General features: G+C 58.4%; 2 protein-coding genes across 5 annotated transcripts; both read left to right on the plus strand.

Moving 5' to 3' along the window:
- The first annotated feature begins 459 nt into the window (after positions 1–459).
- On the plus strand, positions 460–7,604 carry LOC100546378 (AN1-type zinc finger protein 5-like). 2 transcript variants are annotated; one of them, XM_003213204.5, is made up of 6 exons: positions 460–608; positions 3,003–3,176; positions 3,632–3,725; positions 4,407–4,525; positions 5,341–5,451; positions 6,842–7,604. In XM_003213204.5, exons 2-6 carry the CDS (start codon positions 3,026–3,028, stop codon positions 6,988–6,990), a joined length of 624 nt encoding a protein of 207 aa, XP_003213252.1. In that variant the 5' UTR covers positions 460–608; positions 3,003–3,025; the 3' UTR covers positions 6,991–7,604. The 2 variants fall into 2 exon arrangements, with proteins under 2 accessions (XP_003213252.1, XP_010723150.1); XM_010724848.4 differs by having other exon boundaries at positions 3,635–3,725.
- A 699-nt stretch (positions 7,605–8,303) lies between these two features.
- On the plus strand, positions 8,304–14,871 carry ABHD17A (abhydrolase domain containing 17A, depalmitoylase). Of its 3 annotated transcripts, none has more exons than XM_085211643.1 (5): positions 8,304–8,469; positions 9,758–10,092; positions 11,984–12,178; positions 12,996–13,175; positions 13,963–14,871. In XM_085211643.1, exons 2-5 carry the CDS (start codon positions 9,779–9,781, stop codon positions 14,186–14,188), a joined length of 915 nt encoding a protein of 304 aa, XP_085067769.1. In that variant the 5' UTR covers positions 8,304–8,469; positions 9,758–9,778; the 3' UTR covers positions 14,189–14,871. The 3 variants fall into 3 exon arrangements, with proteins under 3 accessions (XP_085067769.1, XP_085067771.1, XP_085067770.1); XM_085211645.1 differs by having other exon boundaries at positions 8,329–8,469; positions 9,637–10,092; XM_085211644.1 differs by having other exon boundaries at positions 8,332–8,469; positions 9,763–10,092.
- Positions 14,872–17,785: the final 2,914 nt, after the last annotated feature.

A 17,785-nucleotide genomic window follows, 5' to 3' on the forward strand; every position in this document is an offset into this window, starting at 1 on the left:
CCCGGCCGCTCGCCCTGCCCGCCGCCCGCCTGAGCCTCCCGGCGGCCGCCCCCGGCCCGGCCCGGCCCGGCCCGGCCCGGCCCGGCGGCCGCCCGCCAGCTCCGGTGAGTGCGGCCTGCTCCGCTCCAACCCGCGGCCTCCGTGTAGGCCTCAAAGCCTCGGCCTCGATTTTTACGGCTCGCCGGGATCGGGCGCCCCACTGCGGCGTGGGGGGGAGTGAGGGGGGGGGGGCGCTCCGGGACGGCCTTGAGCCGCGCTCGGCTCCGGGACCGGCTGGGCCGAGGGGATCGGGGCGTGCTCCTACCGCCCTGCCCGGCCTCCCCACGGCCGGACCCACACGGCTGGCGGCCCCGTAGCGTCCAGGGGAGCCCCGGGCACTGCGGCCTCGGTTTGGGTTCGGGGTGCCGTGGCCGTGATGTGGATTTGGGGTTTTTCTTTCAGGTGGGGTCTCAGCGCAGCGTCGGCCTGCCAACCAGCGGGCAGCTAGGAGCAGCCTACAGACGGGGAGAGAGAGGCTCGGCGGTGGGGCTGCTGCCTTGGGCTGCCCTGAGCACGCACGGCTCGCTGAGCAGAGCGGCGGACAGAAGGGACAGAAGGCTCCATTGGTGGTGAGTGGACACAGCGTGGCCGAGGAGCGGTGTTAGCGAGTTTCCCTGCCCGGTGCTGCCTCCAGGCTGCTCTCTGATGGAGCAGCCAGAAGGGACGAGGTCAGCTCTCTCCCCTCGGGTGCGGTGTTTCTTGGAGGTGGCAGCTGGCTGTGAGCCAGCACTGTGTGCCCTCGCAGCCTTAAAGCCAGCTGGATCCTTGGCTGCATCCAAAGCAGCGTGGGCAGCGGGTGAGGGAGGGGATCTGCCCTGCGATGTGAGACCTCACCTGGAGCACTGCGTCCAGATGTGGAGTGCTCAGTACAGGAGAGACACGGACCTGTTGGAGTGAGACCAGAAGAGTGCTACAGAAAGGTTCTTGGGGTGGAACAGCTCCCTGTGGGCTGAGGACAGGCTGAGGGCTGGGGCTGTGCAGCCTGCAGGAGAGAAGGCTCCGGGGGGAGCTGAGAACGGCCTCTGGGTACCTATAGGGGCTGTAAGAAACAAGAGGATGGACTCGTTAGCAGGGTCTGTGTGATAGGACAAGGGGAAATGGCTTCAAACTAGAAGAGAGGAGTCTTAGACTTGATGTAAGGAAGTTCTTTACAACATGGGTGATGAAGCAGTGGCACAGGCTGCCCAGAGGGGTGGTGGATGTCCCATCCTTCAGATACCCAATGTCAGGGCTCAGGGCTCTGAGCCCTCGATGGAGCTGTGGGTGTCCCTGCTCAGTGAGACCAGATGGTCTTTAGAGGACCTTTCTGACTCAAACCATTCTGTGATTCATCAGGTTTGGCAGTAGGGTTCCCTGCTGCTTGGCGCCTGTGGGTGAACTGCTGGCTCAGGGGTAGCTGAACTCATCCAGCGTAGCAGCAATCCTCCAGTTCTGTCTCTAGGGCCACTCAAAATGAGAAACAATTTCAGAAAGTCAGGCAATAGGTGGCCACCTGGATGCACGAATGGGGATTCTGCCTTTCAGCTTTTGTCCCCAGTGTGGGGGAGCTGGGTGTGGTGCAGCCTCCTGTGGCTGCTTGGGCCGAAGGAGAGGTCAGTTCAATGGAGGAACTCCAGGTCTGGTAGCAGGATCACCAACCTGAGCTCTGCAGGGGAAATTCCAAGTGCAGAGCTCTGGTTCCTGTCACCCAACTGAGGACAAGGAGGAAGAACCCGGAGCTGATTCCCTTCCTTCCCTCAGGAGCACTCCTGGGGGGTTTTATTTCTCGTGTTCCCATCGCTTCGTTCCTTTGGCAGAGCAAGTTTTCCAGGAGTGTGAAAGAGAGCAGAGCCAGCTGTGAGGCCGTGTCTGCTGTGCTGGGAAATGGAGGAATGCTGCTGGTGACTCCCTGGAGCAACACCCTGTGTGACTTCCGAGCCACAGCCACCTGTGAACATCCCTTTGTTCCCTATCAGAGCTGGCCACAGCCACATTGTTCGCGCAGAGGGACTGGGATGAGGGAGCTGACTTGCTCCACTTCCTGAGGAAACGTGGGTGAAGGGAGGGGGGAAATCCTCACTGCAGAGTTCTTGTTGTGCAGCTGGAAGGGCTCGTGCTGCTGCTCTGCTCCTTTTGTCTGCTGTCGGCCCGCAGTGTTGGTGTGCTGGTCAGTGCTGCCCTGGAAGCAAGGTCTTGTCTGCAGAATAGATCAGCTAGGGATGGTGTTGAGTGTTTTTGTCTTCTGAATTGGTGTTTTTTTGTTGCCAGGAGTTACTGTTATGGTTGGAAGGGTGCAGTGCAGTGTGGCCACATAAATACCACACAAAGGTCAGCTCCTGGGTTTGCTGTGCGTGATCCTAAGAGTAAGATGCATTTTGTAAGTAGGCTCCTCCTGGGAAGGTATTTCGGAGCTCCCCTCGCAGCTGGAGAGAAGCCTTATTCTGACTTCCAGCCTAAATATAGCGGTGTCTGGTTCCAGCACGTGTCAGGGAACACTTAAATATGTCAGAATTGAGAGTTCCCTTTGAATCGCTTGCATCAGCCTCTGCAAACTGCAAAAATTAAAGCTGTCTTGTCATGAAAACAGCACCGCCGGGTGCAGATGGTAACTAATTAACCTGAATGCTGGCCGTTTGACCTGCATTTGTTGCTTCAGTGTTTGCAGGAGTCATTAGTCATGCTGTGATGGCACTTCTTGTTATGTTTAGAGTGGATAATTCAGGTCTTACGTGAGCCTCTCCTCCAGTGAGCGCAGCAAGCTCTGTGGAGTGAGGTCCTGTTGACCTTCCAGGCTTTGTGGCAGCCGGGTTGCGGATCCCGTCGCTGCTTACAAGCCGTGTGTACCTCTTATCTCGAGGGACTCAGGTTGCACTGTGCTGTGAGGGCAGGATCCATTCTGGGGATGCTTTGTGCTCCTTCCTGCAGCACGCGACGATCGAGCTCTCCGAGTGTAACAGCTGTCTCATTTTTATTCCCCTTTGTAGTTTGGCACCTTGGAGGAGAAAGGATGGCTCAGGAGACGAACCAAACCCAGGTGCCTCTGCTGTGTACCACTGGCTGCGGGTTCTATGGCAGCCCACGCACCAACGGGATGTGCTCCGTTTGCTATAAGGAATTTCTGCAGAGGCAGCAGAGCAGTGACCGGATAAGCCCTCCAGGTAGAGGATTTTTGTCCAAGAAATGTGTGTTAAATGAGTGCCTCTGAGCATGGTGCTGGTGTTGGTCACCATCAGATTTAATCCCTCCAGGAAATCTTTGTTCCCTGTAAGAGGGTCTGTTGTTTTCCTGCCAGTGGCAGCTATTTGTGAAGCACCTTCCAGTAAACTGCCTCAGTGGCACAAACTTTTAGCTGTAACCTGCTCCCTGAGCTGTGTGACTGCTAGAAATCATGTCGGATCCCTCCAGATAAATCATTTCTGGGGAAGACTTTGGACTTGAGTTTGCACAACCCTCTGTAGGGTTGACAAGCAAAAGCGACGAAATAAAGAAGTTTGTTTTGTAATGAACTCAGCCGACCTATCGCTGTGTGGGGAGCAGCTAAGCATGCAGAAGGGGTGCTCTTTCCATCCTACCATTTCTAAGGCTTCACCAGGATTGTGCTCTTGTCTCTTAGCAGCCAGCAGTCCCAGCAGCAGCCCTGTGGCATCAGACTCCATTGCAGGGCAGCGAGCAGAGGAGGACTCCACACCTGAGGATGCGAAAGCCAGGTGAGGGCATGGTCTGTGGGTGTACCTGCAGCTGTGCTGCAGACCAGCCTTAGGACACAAGGGACAGACTTTCGTCCTTTGCATGGCCGAGGGGATCTGTAAAACAGGCTGGATCAGACACAATTTACTGCAGTCCTGGTTTAACTGGAAGATTGAGGTGTCCCTGATGGTAATGACTGATTGAGAGGCAAGTGCCAGAGGTTGGTAGTAAACTAAAACCCTGTAGGAAACTGGTACACCTGCTCTGTCCACAGCTGTGTTCGGTTGCTCCGTTTTGAGCCAGTTGTAAGGTGGTGGTGATCCAGTCTGGAAGCTGCAAGAGCTGCGTTAGGGATCTCAGCCGTGGTTGACAGAGAGGAGCACGCTGCTTATCTCTCCCATCACTTTGCAGTCATGACTCATAACTGTTCCCCTGGTCCTGGACTTGTTTGGATGGGCTGTTGGCTTTGGGACGTAACTGGGTAGAAAAGGAAACTGAGGTCATCACACATTCATTCTGTTGGTGTCTATAAAGAACTTTGATCCCAGCTCCCAAGGGGTCCGGGCCTGCTGTAGTCCTGAGCTCCATCCGAGTATAACAAAACTATCGATGGGCTGAAGATCTCTCCCATGTAACTGTTCCTCCAAGTGCAATATTTATGTTTGCCCTTTGCTTCGTTTATCTGTCACGCATCCTCGCAGTGCTCAGACTCCTGTGACCCACCAGATGACAGCCATGAGCATATCCAGAGAAGAAGGCAGCAGTGAGACAGAAGGGCTCGCCAAGACAGAAGAGGCCACCCCAGCATCTTCCTCATCAGGTAGACTGGTTGGTTTGGCTTTTGCACGAGATGAGATGACACCCATTGAGCAGCAAGGACGATGGTGAAATTGACTTGAAAGAGCCTGCCCCTCTTTTCTGTTAGTGGGATGACAGGAGGTTCAGGGCTGGATCCACAAAGCCAGGTTTCAGCACGCTGCAGGTGTGTATCTTCCAGCAGCTGCAGCTCTCCCTCCTGTTGTCTCCAGCTTGCTGAGGTGCTGTAGGAAATCAGTGACCTTCAGCAGTCTGGCTTTCAGAGCTCAGTTTTCCTTTCGGTAGATTAGAGACAGCGATGAGTATCTGTGCAAAGCATTCTGAGACCTACATATGAGGAACACTTATATAAGAGACAGCAAAAACAATTACTTGCATCACTTGCAAGGGGTTAATTTTTTATTTATTTATTTTTTTATTCCAGGCTCAGATGTTTACATCAACTAAGCTGACTATCCCTGTGCATTCTTAACCTATGGCAAGCACCAGATAATTCTACTTAGCATTAACTTTCCTCAGCAGGAAAGAGCCGTACCTTATGGATGTCTTAGCTAAACTTTAGTGTCTTGTCGGTGTTTCTGAGCTGTGGACATGGGGAGTTGACATGGGGAGAAAACATGAGGCTGTGTGAGGTGTAGGTCTCAGTGGAAGAAGAGAAGTCTCAGTTTGGGGTCTGATGTCTGCAGGCTGTGAACTCGGGTTAGGGCAGCGTGCTTGCAGAGGTGTTGTCTGGCACAGACCCACAGTCAAGCAGCTGGAGGTGTAAAATGATGTGTCTCTTAGTTTATCAAAGTAACAGAACTCTGGTCTTTGGTTCAGGTACCCTCCTTGAAACATCACAGAGTGCGGCTGAGGACAAAACTTCTCCGGAGAAACCGAAGCAGAAGAAGAATCGCTGCTTCACGTGCCGGAAGAAGATTGGGCTGACTGGTGAGACCCTGACCAGGGGGAAGCCTGTGTGCTGCAGCCCCAGCAGTCTGCAAACAGATCGCCTCGTGCTGCCCTACTGCCTGAGCTCAGAGGGCTGGCATGGCTCAGTGCATGGGGTACCCCTCCAAAAAGTGCTTCGGGTCTGCAGGTCGTGCAGATGGGAAGGGGATTGACTGCAGCTCTCCATGCCAGCCCTTGAATTCAGGGTTGCAGAAATACATGGAGCAGTGCCTCTCGGGTTATTTCTGCTCCCTGGCAGAAGCTGTTTGCAGAAACACAGGCGGTGTTCACTGTAGATCCAGTTGTACTCCTATTCGAGGCAGCAGTAAAGCCTTGGTACTACTGACGTGAAGTGAATTAGACCCAAACTGAAATCCCACTCCAAGATTCATCCTGTTTGTTAGGGTTGCTTGACTTGTGCCATTAGCTTTCTGAAAGCAGGGAGCTCTCAGGTAGTGCTCCTTGTTGAGTCTGTAAAGCTTGAGGGGTGCTGTGATGGGAGCAGGGATGGGAGAACTTACTGTGGAAAGGAAATTTGTGAAGTAACTCCCTTGACCAGGATTGTTAATACAAAAACATCGTTCCTCTGAATTAACTCTTGGCATTTAGCTATCCGTGGTGCCCTGCAGGTCACGCTGTCCTAGCAGCACACTCTGCTTTTCTGCCTCCATGGATGCATACTGCTTTGGCAGAGTCAGCCCCAAAGGTTTGCCCAGCACCTGGCACTCTGCTGACTGAGCTGGCCTGGAGATTCTGGGGCGCTACCATGGAACAAGTGCAGGTTATGAGGCTGGGACTGTGGGGAAGGAAGGGAACTCTGCACCCAGCCTTCACACCCGAAGGGAGGATTATTTTCCAGTAGGAATCGGCTTGCAGAAAATTCCTGTGAATTCAGATCATTTGGGATAAAATGGGTTTTGTCAAATAGGTGAGATACCTCTCAGCGTTGTGTTTGTGGTCTTCACAGCCCGTGGTTGCTATGGAGAGGAGTGTGGTTCATTGCCACTGCAGTGGGGAGCTGAGCTGCAGCATATCCCTCCCCTTCTCCATGCCTCAGTTTCCCATTGTTGACAGAAGCATTTCTGAACAGTGCTGTCTCTGAGCACGGTGACTCAATTCTGAACTTTTAAGACCTAAATAACTTGAAAGCGACGCTGAGGAGGTGAAGGAAGGTTTTGTTTGCTGGCTCGCTGCCCGTCAGCCCAGGTGCTGCTGCTGTGCTGCCCCAGCTCAGGCTGCAGCCTGGGTTAGGAATCTGGGTGCAGAGCTCACTGCTCTGAGCTCTTCCTGCATTAGTGGAGTTTGGTGGTGTAGCAGGAGAGGGCTCTGCTGCCATCCTGCTGCTGGATGGGGACGACCATGGCTTTGTCTCCGCTCTCCTTCCCTGTAGGCTTCGACTGTCGCTGCGGGAATCTGTTCTGTGCCATTCACCGATACTCAGACATGCACGCCTGCCCCTATGACTACAAGGCAGAAGCTGCTGAGAAGATCCGGAAGGAGAACCCCGTCGTTATAGCTGAGAAGATCCAGAAGCTGTGAACGGGGCTGAGCAGCTCGAACTCCAGCCTGGTAGCCTGGTGCTCCTCCCTGTCCTCCCAGCCTTCCCCCCTCCTCCCAGCCCCGTCAGTGGATATGGGGATCCAGCAGCACACGCAAACCAGCACCCGGACCGGGATATTCCTTGCACCTCCTTGACAGAAGCATGGTGTTCCTCCTCTCCCTACAATCCTTCAGGGCTCAGCAGATCCATTTCTGTCCAGCTTTCACGAGGACACGGGCCCGACTCTGCCTCACCCACTGCAGCACTGAGACCACAGCATTTCTCCTCCCCAGCCAGCCCACCCCTTCGTCCCACGGCTCCAGGTCCTGCAGACTGCCTGGGACTCTTGGCTGGAGCTTCTGAGCTGCCTCCAGACTCCCCTCCCTCCACCCCATCCCCTCCTCCTGATGGCTGCAGAGCGGGGAGCCGAGGAGTCCCAGCAGCGATCCCGTTCCCCAAGAGGTGTTTGGTCTCAGATGCAGCAAAGAGGATTCTGTAGTTTTAACGCTCCCAACCCCACACCCCTTTTCCCTTTGAGAAGCTGTTGTTGAAGCAACTGCATCGTTAAGCTGCAGAGTATGGCACAGTAAAGTTATTTTGTGGCTTGCCGTGACACAGACACACTCCGGCCACAGGTCAGGACCTGGAAGCAAATACTGCTCTGGGGTGGGTGGAAAGTCACAGGGAGGGTCCTGGGGGGCAGGGGGGGGGCAGGAATGCACACAGAGGCTTTGAGCTCTTTCAAGGAGCAGCACGGGAGGGAACGGGGAGACGCAGGAGGCTCTGGGGCACGTGGAGCAAAAACTGGGGCTTTGGGGAAGGGACAGGCAGTGGGGCTCTGCTCCCGTGGAAGATGGGGTCAGCGTTGCTTTGTTCAGCAGCACCGAAGTCCCAGCTCATCCCAGGGGACAACAGCAGCCACACGGCTGTATTGCAGTGCGGGTCACCCCGAGCTCCCTGAGGTTACGCCTCAGTTTCCCCACCCCCAGCAGCGAAGGCTGCAACGCAAAGAAACCCACGGCGAAAATCGTGCGGAGCTCGGGGCTGCTACAGCACGAGGATGGAACCCCGGGCGTGAGTCTCCTCGCTCCGGCAGCACGCTGCAGCAAAAGCCGCAGGAAAGCAACCGTGCAACGCTGGGGAGGTGCCAGCCCTGCGGGAGGAACGCTGCGGGCCGGCTGCGAGCAGTGCAGTGCAGTGCAGTGCAGTGCAGTTCAGCGCAGCGCAGCCCGCACCGCAGCTGCAGCAGCGCCACGAAAGCGCGCGCGCGGCGTTGTCCCGGCAACGGAGTGGGCGGGGCGTGGGCGTCACTTCCGGGCGCGGCGGCGGTGGGCGGGGCTTGCGGGGGCCGCCATGCAACGCCAGCGCCGCCCCCGCCTCGGCGGCCCGCAGCGGCCGGGAGTCCCGTAGGAGCTCCGAGCGGGGCGAGGCGGGGGGGGGGCCGGGGTCGGACCGAGGAGAGCATCCGGCATGTGCAGGTATTGGGGGGGGGGCGTGAGGATGGAGGGGGCTGCGGGGGTCCGCTGTGTGCTGGGATGGGGGGGGATGGGGGGAGCGAGGGAGCTGCGGGGGGGTGGGAGAGGAGGGGGGGGCCGCTGTGTGCGGGGCTGTGGGGGGGCTGTGTGTGCTCTGATGGGCCCGGTGCCCCCCCGCCCCCTCCAGGTCTCGCTCAGCCTGAGGCTTGCATAGGGCTGGAAGGGCAGCAGAGCGCGTGGTGAGGTCCTGCTTTGGGGGGGGGGGGACCCCGAAGCTAAGCAGTGTGAGCGGTGGGAATGTCCCCCCAAACCCCCCCCCCCCCCACCACCACCACGATGTCTGTGCGCACGGTGTGGTTGTGCCCCCCAGCACCAGCGCTGCTGGTCAGCGTGGCGCACACACACACGGCAAGGGCTGCACCCCCCCGTAACCCCCCCAGGCCGTGCGGTGACACACAGGTGAGGGCAGCACACGGGCGTGTGCGTGACACCGGCGTGTGCAAGCACAGGCGTGCGCACCGCCTGCCTCTGCCTGCGTGGCCGCACGCCTGGCCCGGCCGCACAGCCTGCGCTCCCTGCAGGTGTGCGCCCAGAGGGACCCCGGCACGCAGCCTGCAGGGGGTGGGCGGGGGGCAGCGGAGTCCCTTTACTCCAAATATCGCCGCGTGCGTGTGTGCCCTCCCCCCTCGAGGCTGAACCTCCACCCTTCCCTCCTCTTTCCCAGCCCTTCAGAGGCAGATGGAGCGGATTCCGCGGGGTGTGGGCTGCTTTGACATTCCTCAGCCTCGAGCCTGTGCCCAAACTTGCAGAAAATAGTCGCTTTTTTTTTTTTTTTTTTTCCTTCTTCCTCCCTTCCCCTTTCCCCCCTTTTTCTTTCATTTGGGAGCTCTGTGCTCCAGCTGCACACGCGTGCATCGAGGCCCTCGCCAACATCGGGGGGGAGGGAGGGGTCGAGGGGCAGCTGGTTGTGATCCCGGTCCTGTGCTCACCTCATCGGGCTGCAGGGCTGCGCGTGGGCTGGGATGCTTGGAAGGTTTTGGGGGGGCTCAACAGGAGCACGGGGGGTGTCAGAAGCGTGGGCACGGCGTAGCCTTCAGCTCGGGATGGCGGTGGGTGCTGGCTTTGCCCGCGGGTTGTGCCCGCGCGATGCCGCGTGTGCCCTCTCTGCAGGCTGCCTGCAGGCACACGGATGGCGGCCGCCCCGACCCGTGAGGGACTGCGGGCTGCCCCATGGCAGCCGTGATAAGGACGGGGCCTCCCAGCACTGCTTCAGATCCTCCCTCGCTCCCAGCGCAGCCTTGAATCTGCCGTCATGAACGGGCTGTCGATCAGCCAGCTCTGCTGCCTCTTCTGCTGCCCTCCCTGCCCCAGCCGCATCGCCGCCAAGCTGGCGTTCCTCCCCCCAGAGCCCACCTACGCCGTGGTCCCCGAGCCGGAGCCCATCGGCAGCACCAGCACCGGATCCCTCCGAGGCGGCGCTGCGGGGCGGTGGAAGCTGCACTTGAAGGACCGGGCGGATTTCCAGTACTCCCAACGAGAGCTGGACAACATCGAGGTGTTTGTCACCAAAAGCAGCCGAGGGAACCGCATCGGCTGCATGTACGTCCGCTGTGTGCCGGGAGCCAGGTGAGTGGTGGGCCCGGAGCTCCTGCTGGCTGCCACCTCCCTGCCCTGCCCGACCCGGCGCCGTGCTGCGGGGTTCGGAGGTGCCCTGCGGTGCGGGTGAGCTCAGCTCTTGGAACCTGTTTGGCTTGTGGCTGGAGCTGGGAATGGGACTGAACAGGTTGAGGGAGGGAGTTGGGGCGCAGCCGCAGGCTATGGGGACCTCGGCGTCCCCTCCTGGCTTGCTGTCCTCGAGGTGCCCTTCTGACGTCACACTGCTGATGTCATGCTCCGGTTGCGTGCCCAGCGTCTGCGAAGCTTCTGTAGAGCCCAAGCGAGCCCCTGGCCCTACGGAAACCATGGGGATGGTCTGCAGCCCTCAGCCAGGAGACACCTGCAGCCCTGAGGCAAGCTGTGTTTGCATGGTTCTCTCACTTACTGGGCACGTTTGATTTTTGCAAAGAGAAGAGCAATAGGATTGGAAGCCGGAAGGGATTCAGGTACAGCTTGCCACAAACCACCATAGGTCGGTAAGGGAGGAAGAGCTTGATTTGGAACCCTTCTGTTGGGAAGGGAGGATGCGGAGTCTCAGGGGCTGCGGGAATGTGTCTGCCCACGGAAAGCAGAGTGAGATGCTTTGCTTGGAGCCTCCAGGAATCCATGGCAGCTTGCTGGGATCTGCTGGGACAGCTGGCGAGGGGCAGTGCAGGGCGTGGGCCGGAGACCCCTGGGTTGGGTGGGTGCTGGGGGAAGCACAGCAGCTGCTCCCTGCGTCAGCAGCACGCATGGAGCTCCAGAGCTGCACACGCACAGACTGTCGTTGCTGTGACAGCGCTGTCACCGCTGCCTGCAGGAGGCCCAGATGTGGAGTGGAGCAGAGCAAAGTTTGAGCTTTGCAAAGCCTGCATCACCTTGCCTGGCCCCACTCAGTGCAGAGCGGCGCGCCTGCAGGTATACCTGGCACATCCAGGCTGCCTGGTAGGGATGTCTGCTCCCGTCCTGTCCTGTTGCGTGTCTCCAGAGAGAGGAAACAGCCACAGGATTGCTCTGCCTGCACATCCGCTGCTGGCCTGCTCCCCATCTGCCTGCGGAAGTGGTGAATGACACACAGGCCCAGGAAGGTCCCGTCTCCATCCTGCTGCTGCCTTCCTGCCAGGGACCACTCGATCCCCACGGTGGGGTGGTCTGGTAGCATCCAGCTGCTGGGGCTGAGCTGTGGGCCTGCTTTCCGGGGCTCCCTCAGCCTGCTGTCCCCATGCTTCAGCTCTGCTGAACGTTTCTTCCGCTGTAAAGCGTCGTGTTTTCACTTTCTGCTCCTGGATGGAGGGGCTGAGTTCCCCCTCACCCCGCTGTAGCGCTGCGTGTCCTCTCTGCTCTCTGATCACCAACCGTTGGGAGCTGAAAGGTGCTGAATCAGAGGCATCTCCCCCACTGTGAGGGGTTCAGGGAGGAGTGGGCCGTGCTGCCTCCCCCAGCAGAGGAGAGCTGAGCTTCCATCAGCACGCTGTTCGTGTTAATTTTGATGATGAACATTGTTTTTCCCCTTATGGTGGAAATTTCTTGTGCCTTGTCACTCCCACAATTCACTTCTCTCCCAAGGTCTGGTGTCTTGCCAGGCTCAGGAGAGAAAAAAAATCTGCTGTCAGAATTATTACTTAAAATCCCCATCGGGCAAACAGCCCCAAATCGTGAGCTTCTTTTTTTTTTTTTTAACCAAAAATAGACTCAAAAACAGACTCAAAAACTCCAACAGAGGCACAGTGCCTCTGGGCTGCTGGTTTCTGCTGGTAGCAAGCCCCAGTGGTGAGGAAAGTCAGGGCATCTCCAGGGCTGGGACCATCTCAAGGCCATTCCTGTGTCCCTTTACGTGCTGTGATTTCAGCCCCTAAATTAACCCCTGCATCTGGTGCTGCAGGTACACGGTGCTCTTCTCCCACGGCAACGCGGTGGACCTGGGGCAGATGAGCAGCTTCTACATCGGGCTGGGCACGCGCATCAACTGCAACATCTTCTCCTACGACTACTCGGGCTACGGCGCCAGCACGGGGAAACCCTCGGAGAGGAACCTCTACTCCGACATCGACGCGGCGTGGCAGGCGCTGCGGACACGGTGAGCTGGGCAGGATGGGGGCTGGGGGCTGTGCTGCCCGTGGTCGTGGTCCCCCGGTGGGTGCGGGAGGTGGGATGCTGTCTGTCGCTGCTGTGATGCAGCGGTGAGCACGGAGGTGTCTGTGGTGTGGGGCTGCGGGGGCTGGGCGCGCTTGGCTGCAGGAAGAACCCGTCAGGACGGCGCTCTGGAAAACAGGAAATGTCCCTGAGAGGGGCCTGGGATGCTGGTAACGGGAAGGGGGGGCCGGAAAGCTGTTGTGGGGGGGTCTGGATGCTACGGGGTATGACCGTGCTCAGTATCGTGGGGGTGTGGTGCTCCCCTCCGCTGGCACACACCGTGTTCCAGCTCTGCAGCCCTGTGCCTCCTTACCCCTACAGGCACTCCTGGCTCACACAGGAGCTGTGTGCTGCCCTGCAGGGCTGTGCTCCCCCCCCACCCCCCCATAGCCCTGCTCCCGTTGAGGCTGAGCCCTGACACCCCACGGCTCTTCCAGCAGCTCAGCCCAGGCTGCTCCCAGAGGCCACGGTGGGGACGGCCCCTCTGTCTCCTAGACGTGCATTCCCCGAGGTCAGCACCGTGTCTGGGAAAACAATGTGCAACTCTTAATTAAACGCTAATTGCTACAGTGTTTGCAAGCAGCTGGGGGAGCAGAGCAGCTGCTTCGTGCCCAGCCTGGAAGAGCTGAGGGAAGGCAGAAGGGACGGAGCCCCATTTCCACTCTGCAACATGCTGTGACCAGTGCAGGGTGAGGCCTGGGCTGCAGCTCCTAGTGATGGCGGTGTTCCTGATGCTTGGGCCTTGCCCTCTCCTCCCCCAGGTATGGGATCAGCCCGGAGAACATCATTTTGTATGGACAGAGCATTGGCACAGTGCCCACCGTCGACCTGGCGTCCCGCTATGAGTGCGCTGCCATCGTGCTCCACTCCCCGCTCACCTCCGGCATGAGAGTCGCCTTCCCTGAGACCAAGAAGACCTACTGGTTTGATGCCTTCCCCAAGTGAGTGCCTTAGAAGGGACTGGGGACAGTCCTGGGTGCCAGCCCTGTCTGTGCAGAGGGGTTATGGGGAAAATCAGGGACCTGTGATCACCTTAAATTGCCCACCAGGACCTTCCTGCATTACACGTCGTCCCCACGCTGGGACCTGTAGCCCTTCCCGAGGGCTCCTGGCGTTCCCTGATGGTGTCACCTCCCAGCCGTGCTGTGCCTTCATTCCTTCCCACCAGCTACCTCCCTGCCCCCCTGGGTGCCACCTGGGAAGTCTTTCCCACCAGTATTTGGGGCATCTTTCCCCCCACCCTGAGGAGGGCAGAGGTGGTGTCTGCAGGCAGGGGTGCAGCGAGCTCTTGCTTTGCCTCTGCCCTGCAGCCGGGCCAGCAGGACGGTCCCTGAGCTGCAAAGTGTGGCCGGGAGCCGCCAGCCCACGCACTGCATCCTGATGGCCTCGCTTGGCCTTTGTGTCCTGGGGACTGGGATGGGAAGGGCCACACTTGCCTGCAGGCACGGTTGATCCCCGCATAGGATCGCGCTGTCCTGGGGCGGTTTCCCTCGGCCCTGCCTGGGTCCCATGGGGCTGCTGTCATTGCTCTCTTGTCCTCATCTGTTGCTCTGGCGGCTATCTCAGCGCTGGCAGAAGCTCCACATCCCCATGCTCTGCTGCGATCAAAGAGCATTTCCTGCTGCCTTTCCCCGGGGGGCTGTGCTTTAGGGGGCAGGAGGGGTGAGGCTGCCTCGATCCCTGCACTTACCCCCTTTTGTCATCTCTCCCCTCTCACTTTCTTGGCAGCATCGAGAAGATCTCCAAAATCACCTCTCCTGTCCTCATCATCCATGGCACCGAGGATGAAGTCATCGACTTCTCCCACGGCCTGGCGCTCTTTGAACGCTGTCCCAAAGCTGTGGAGCCACTGTGGGTGGATGGGGCCGGGCACAATGACATTGAACTCTACAGCCAGTACCTCGAGCGCCTTCGGAAATTCATCTCCCAAGAGCTGGCCAGCCAACGCAACTAGCTGGAGGATGGGGCAGGGTGGGGGTTGTGGCGTGTTTGTCCAGTTCTCCCAGCGCTCCCAGCCCCTGCTGCTGGAGGCACAGTGGGTTTCTACAGCCCCAGCCTCGGGAGCCTTGAGCGGACAGTGCGTTTCCTCTGGGATGCAGCACAGCTCTCCTCCCTCCCTGCGTCACCCGGTGCTGCTGGCATCACAGCCGGGCAGGCAGGAGAAGGCAGCTCGCTCCTTCTGCCCTGGGCAGAGTAGAGCCCCTCCTGATGGTGAATCTTCAGCTTCGGACACGTCCTCATCCCCTCTCCTGAAACAGTGAACTGTTGAATTCCTCCCGGCTGCTCTGCTGCTCCCACTATAGCAATAAGGCGAGTTGGGCTGGGAGCAGCCGCAGGGTGAGCCTGTCCCTGGTGTCACTGCGTGGCAGAGGAGGGCACAGTTCCTTCTGTGCTGGTGTTGCAGCAGATGCCTGGTGCTGCTTCCTGCCTGGGGCAGAGCTGTGTCCCCGAGGGGGGGGTTGGGGATGCGTGGAGGAGGTGCCCCCCCACCTCACACCCCTCTGCTCAGCCCCGCTCTGCCTTCTCAGAACACTCCCCGTGTTCGGGTCCTTTCTGTGACACTCCTTCCCTCTCCGTCCCCTCAGAGCGGGGTGAGGAAACCAGGCACCAAATAAAGAGCTGAGGTTTAGAGTTTTACCCGTGTTGCCCTTCTGCTGGGGGCTGGGGCTCTGGTCCCCTGCTCTCCTGGCTGAGCTGTGTGTCTGCTGGGCCCTGAGCTCATCCCCAGCTCCAGCCCTGCGGCACCAGCAGGTGAGAAAAGGAACATGTGGGCCCCGGAACAGCCCTGAAATCATCTTGCACCGGCCTATGGGGCAGCAAATCCTTGTGTGGGGCTCCCAGCCATTTCCCTGTCCCCTCCTCCCTGCTGTGGGGCTGCGGGCTCATGTGAGGAGCAATAATCTCACTAAGCTGCCCTCTGTGGGGCCTCAGGCTCAGAGCACTGCCATGTGCCTTTTGTTTAGGGCTGAGATGGGGCCACAGGGGTCCCTGCTCCCACAAACCCCTCTTTCCCCCCCCCCAGGACCCCCTGTGGCACCCACAAGTGCCGGGTGGTCGTTAAGCCATGGTTTCACATGTGCTGGAAACACTGTGGTCACCCAGCCCTGCTCCCCACAGCCCTGATCCCGAGGAGCAGGGCTGGAGCAGCACCCTAATCCCGACACAGAGGTGGTGTTGTGTGCACCGGGTGTATTTTTATCCTCTTAGTGCTGCCTGTTGAGCTGTGGGTGCTTTGGAGCAGCCCCGCGTTGCCGGCAGGATGTCTTGGGGTTGGGTTCTGGGGGGACCTCGGGGCAAATTGTGGCTGCGTTTGTAGTGTCTCGAGTTTAAAAAAGAAGAGCAAAAAGATAGAAAAGTTCAGCCCTGCCCCTAAAGTCCAGAGCCAACTGGGAGGTGTGGGCTGTGCTTCTTTACAGGGAGTCCCTGTGGGCTGTGGGTCTGGGCCCAATGCTGCTCACAGTGATGGGAGGAGGGAGGTGTGGGGTCCCCACAGTGCAGGAGCCAGACCCACCTGAGGGGTCTCGGGCACAGCATCCCCACAAACAGGGCAATGGGACACATCCCCAGGTGTGGGGGGGATGCAGCTCAGGCTGGGCATGGGGAGCCTGGGGGTCTCAGCCAAGAGGGGTTTAAGTCTTCAGGGCATAAAGGAGCCTTTTGATGGCCGGGGCCTGCGTGCTGTGGTCATGGGACCCCGCTCACAGTCCGAGCTCAGTCATGGGATCCAGGAAACCGAATTAAAGCGTCTTAAGGAGCTTTTTTTCCGAGCTCTGCTCTGTTTTTTTCACGTGCTTGTCATATGAACAAAGATGGTATAAAAGGATGGCGGGGACGGAGCCCATAGTGCTCAGGTTGGGAGTGGGGAGGGGGACTGAGGAGGGAGAGCAGGGCGAGGGGCTCAGCACAGCACCGGATGGGATGGATGGAAGGGGAAAGGAGAGGACAAGGATGCTCTGCAGCAGCACCTGGCTCGGCCCCACCAGGTGAGTGAGGCAGCGATGGGGCTGGCAGGGATGGCTGGGGTGGGGACAGCACTGTGAGCATCCCTGTGCCCATGGCTGCACCCAGAGAGAGGCCCTGGTGGGACGAGGGCACAGCATGGGGATGGGGGTGGCCTTGGGGAGCCCTGTGGGGTCTTGGGGAGCTGCAGCTGTGGGACACCACTCGTTGCACACAGGCATGCACCCACTGCTGAACGGGCAGGTGAGCTCACCTGCACAGACTGCACACACACCCACGTGGCCGCACGCACACAGCCGTACATGCACACATTCCCCACACTGCCCTTCAATGCCCCACTCACTCTCTTTGCTTTGCAAACCCGCGCTCACGCCCAACCCCTTGGAACCCAGCAGTGCCCACCCCCACGTCCCAAACCAAGCCCAGGGCTGTGGGGTGGCACTGAGCTCACCCCCCGTGGAAGCAGTGTGGTTCGGGGGATCCCCACAGCCCTGCTCCCCTCCCAGCTCACTTCTCTCCTCCCTCTCCAGGAGCACACACTATCTGCGGAGCAGTGCAGCCCCTCGCTCCCGTGAGCTTCCCTTTGTCATCCTATGCCTGAGCGATGCCTGGAGGCTGGGACGGTGAAGGGAGGCCCACGGGCTGCCACGGCCCTGCAGCGATACGTCTGGACAAGGCGCCTTGTGGGACTGGGGGTGCTGGGGGCATCCCTGGGGGCCGGGGGCATCCAAAGGCTTGGAGGGATGCTTGTGGGGGAACCAGGGCGGGGGGAATGGGACATGTATCCCCTGTACTGAATAGCTCATCCCTGCAGAGAGGTGACCCTGCAGGAGGATGTTTTGGCAGCTCTGAGAAATCACCTTTTCTCCAAGCATCACTCCTCTTCCTTTTTCCCTTTCCCCTTTCACTTTTCTTTTTGTTCCCTCTCCTTTTTCCCTTTCCATATTCCCCTTTTCTCTTTTCCATTTTTCTTTCCCACCGCTTTCCCTTTCCCCTTTTCTATTTTCCCTTTCCTTTTTCTTTCCCCCTTCTTTTTCCACTCTCCCTCTTCATTTCCCTTTTCATTTCCCTTTTCTTCTCCTTTTCCCTTTCCCTTTTTCCCTTTCCTTATTCCCTTTTCCCATTCCCATTTTCCTTTTCCCTTTTTCTTCCCCCTTTCCCTTTTCCCATTTCCATTCTCCTTTTCCCTTTCCCCATTCCCCCTTTTCATTTTCCCATTCCCATTTCCATTTTCCCTTTTCCTTTTCCCTCTTCCTATTCCCTTTTCCCTTTTCCCATTTCCCTTTTCCTTTTCCCTTTTCCTTTTTCCCTTTCCATTTCCATTTTTCCATTTCCATTTTCCTTTTTCTTTCCTCTTTCCCTTTTTCTTTCCCCTTTCTTCTTTTTCCTTTTTCTTTCCTCTTTCCCTTTTCCCACCCATTCCCCCCTCTCTTCACAGCCTTACAAACTCTGGTGACACCATTCCTGTGCTCTGGGGTTGTGCTGAGACCACAGGAACACCAAACAGAGATTTGCAATGTGAGAACCTTCCAGTGACCAAAACACGAGGATTTCCCATCAATTCTTTATATTTACATACATTTGTGTGTGT

The sequence above is a fragment of the Meleagris gallopavo genome, chromosome 30, assembly GCF_905368555.1.
Source record: "Meleagris gallopavo chromosome 30, MGAL_WU_HG_1.1, whole genome shotgun sequence".
NCBI lineage: Eukaryota > Metazoa > Chordata > Aves > Galliformes > Phasianidae > Meleagris > Meleagris gallopavo.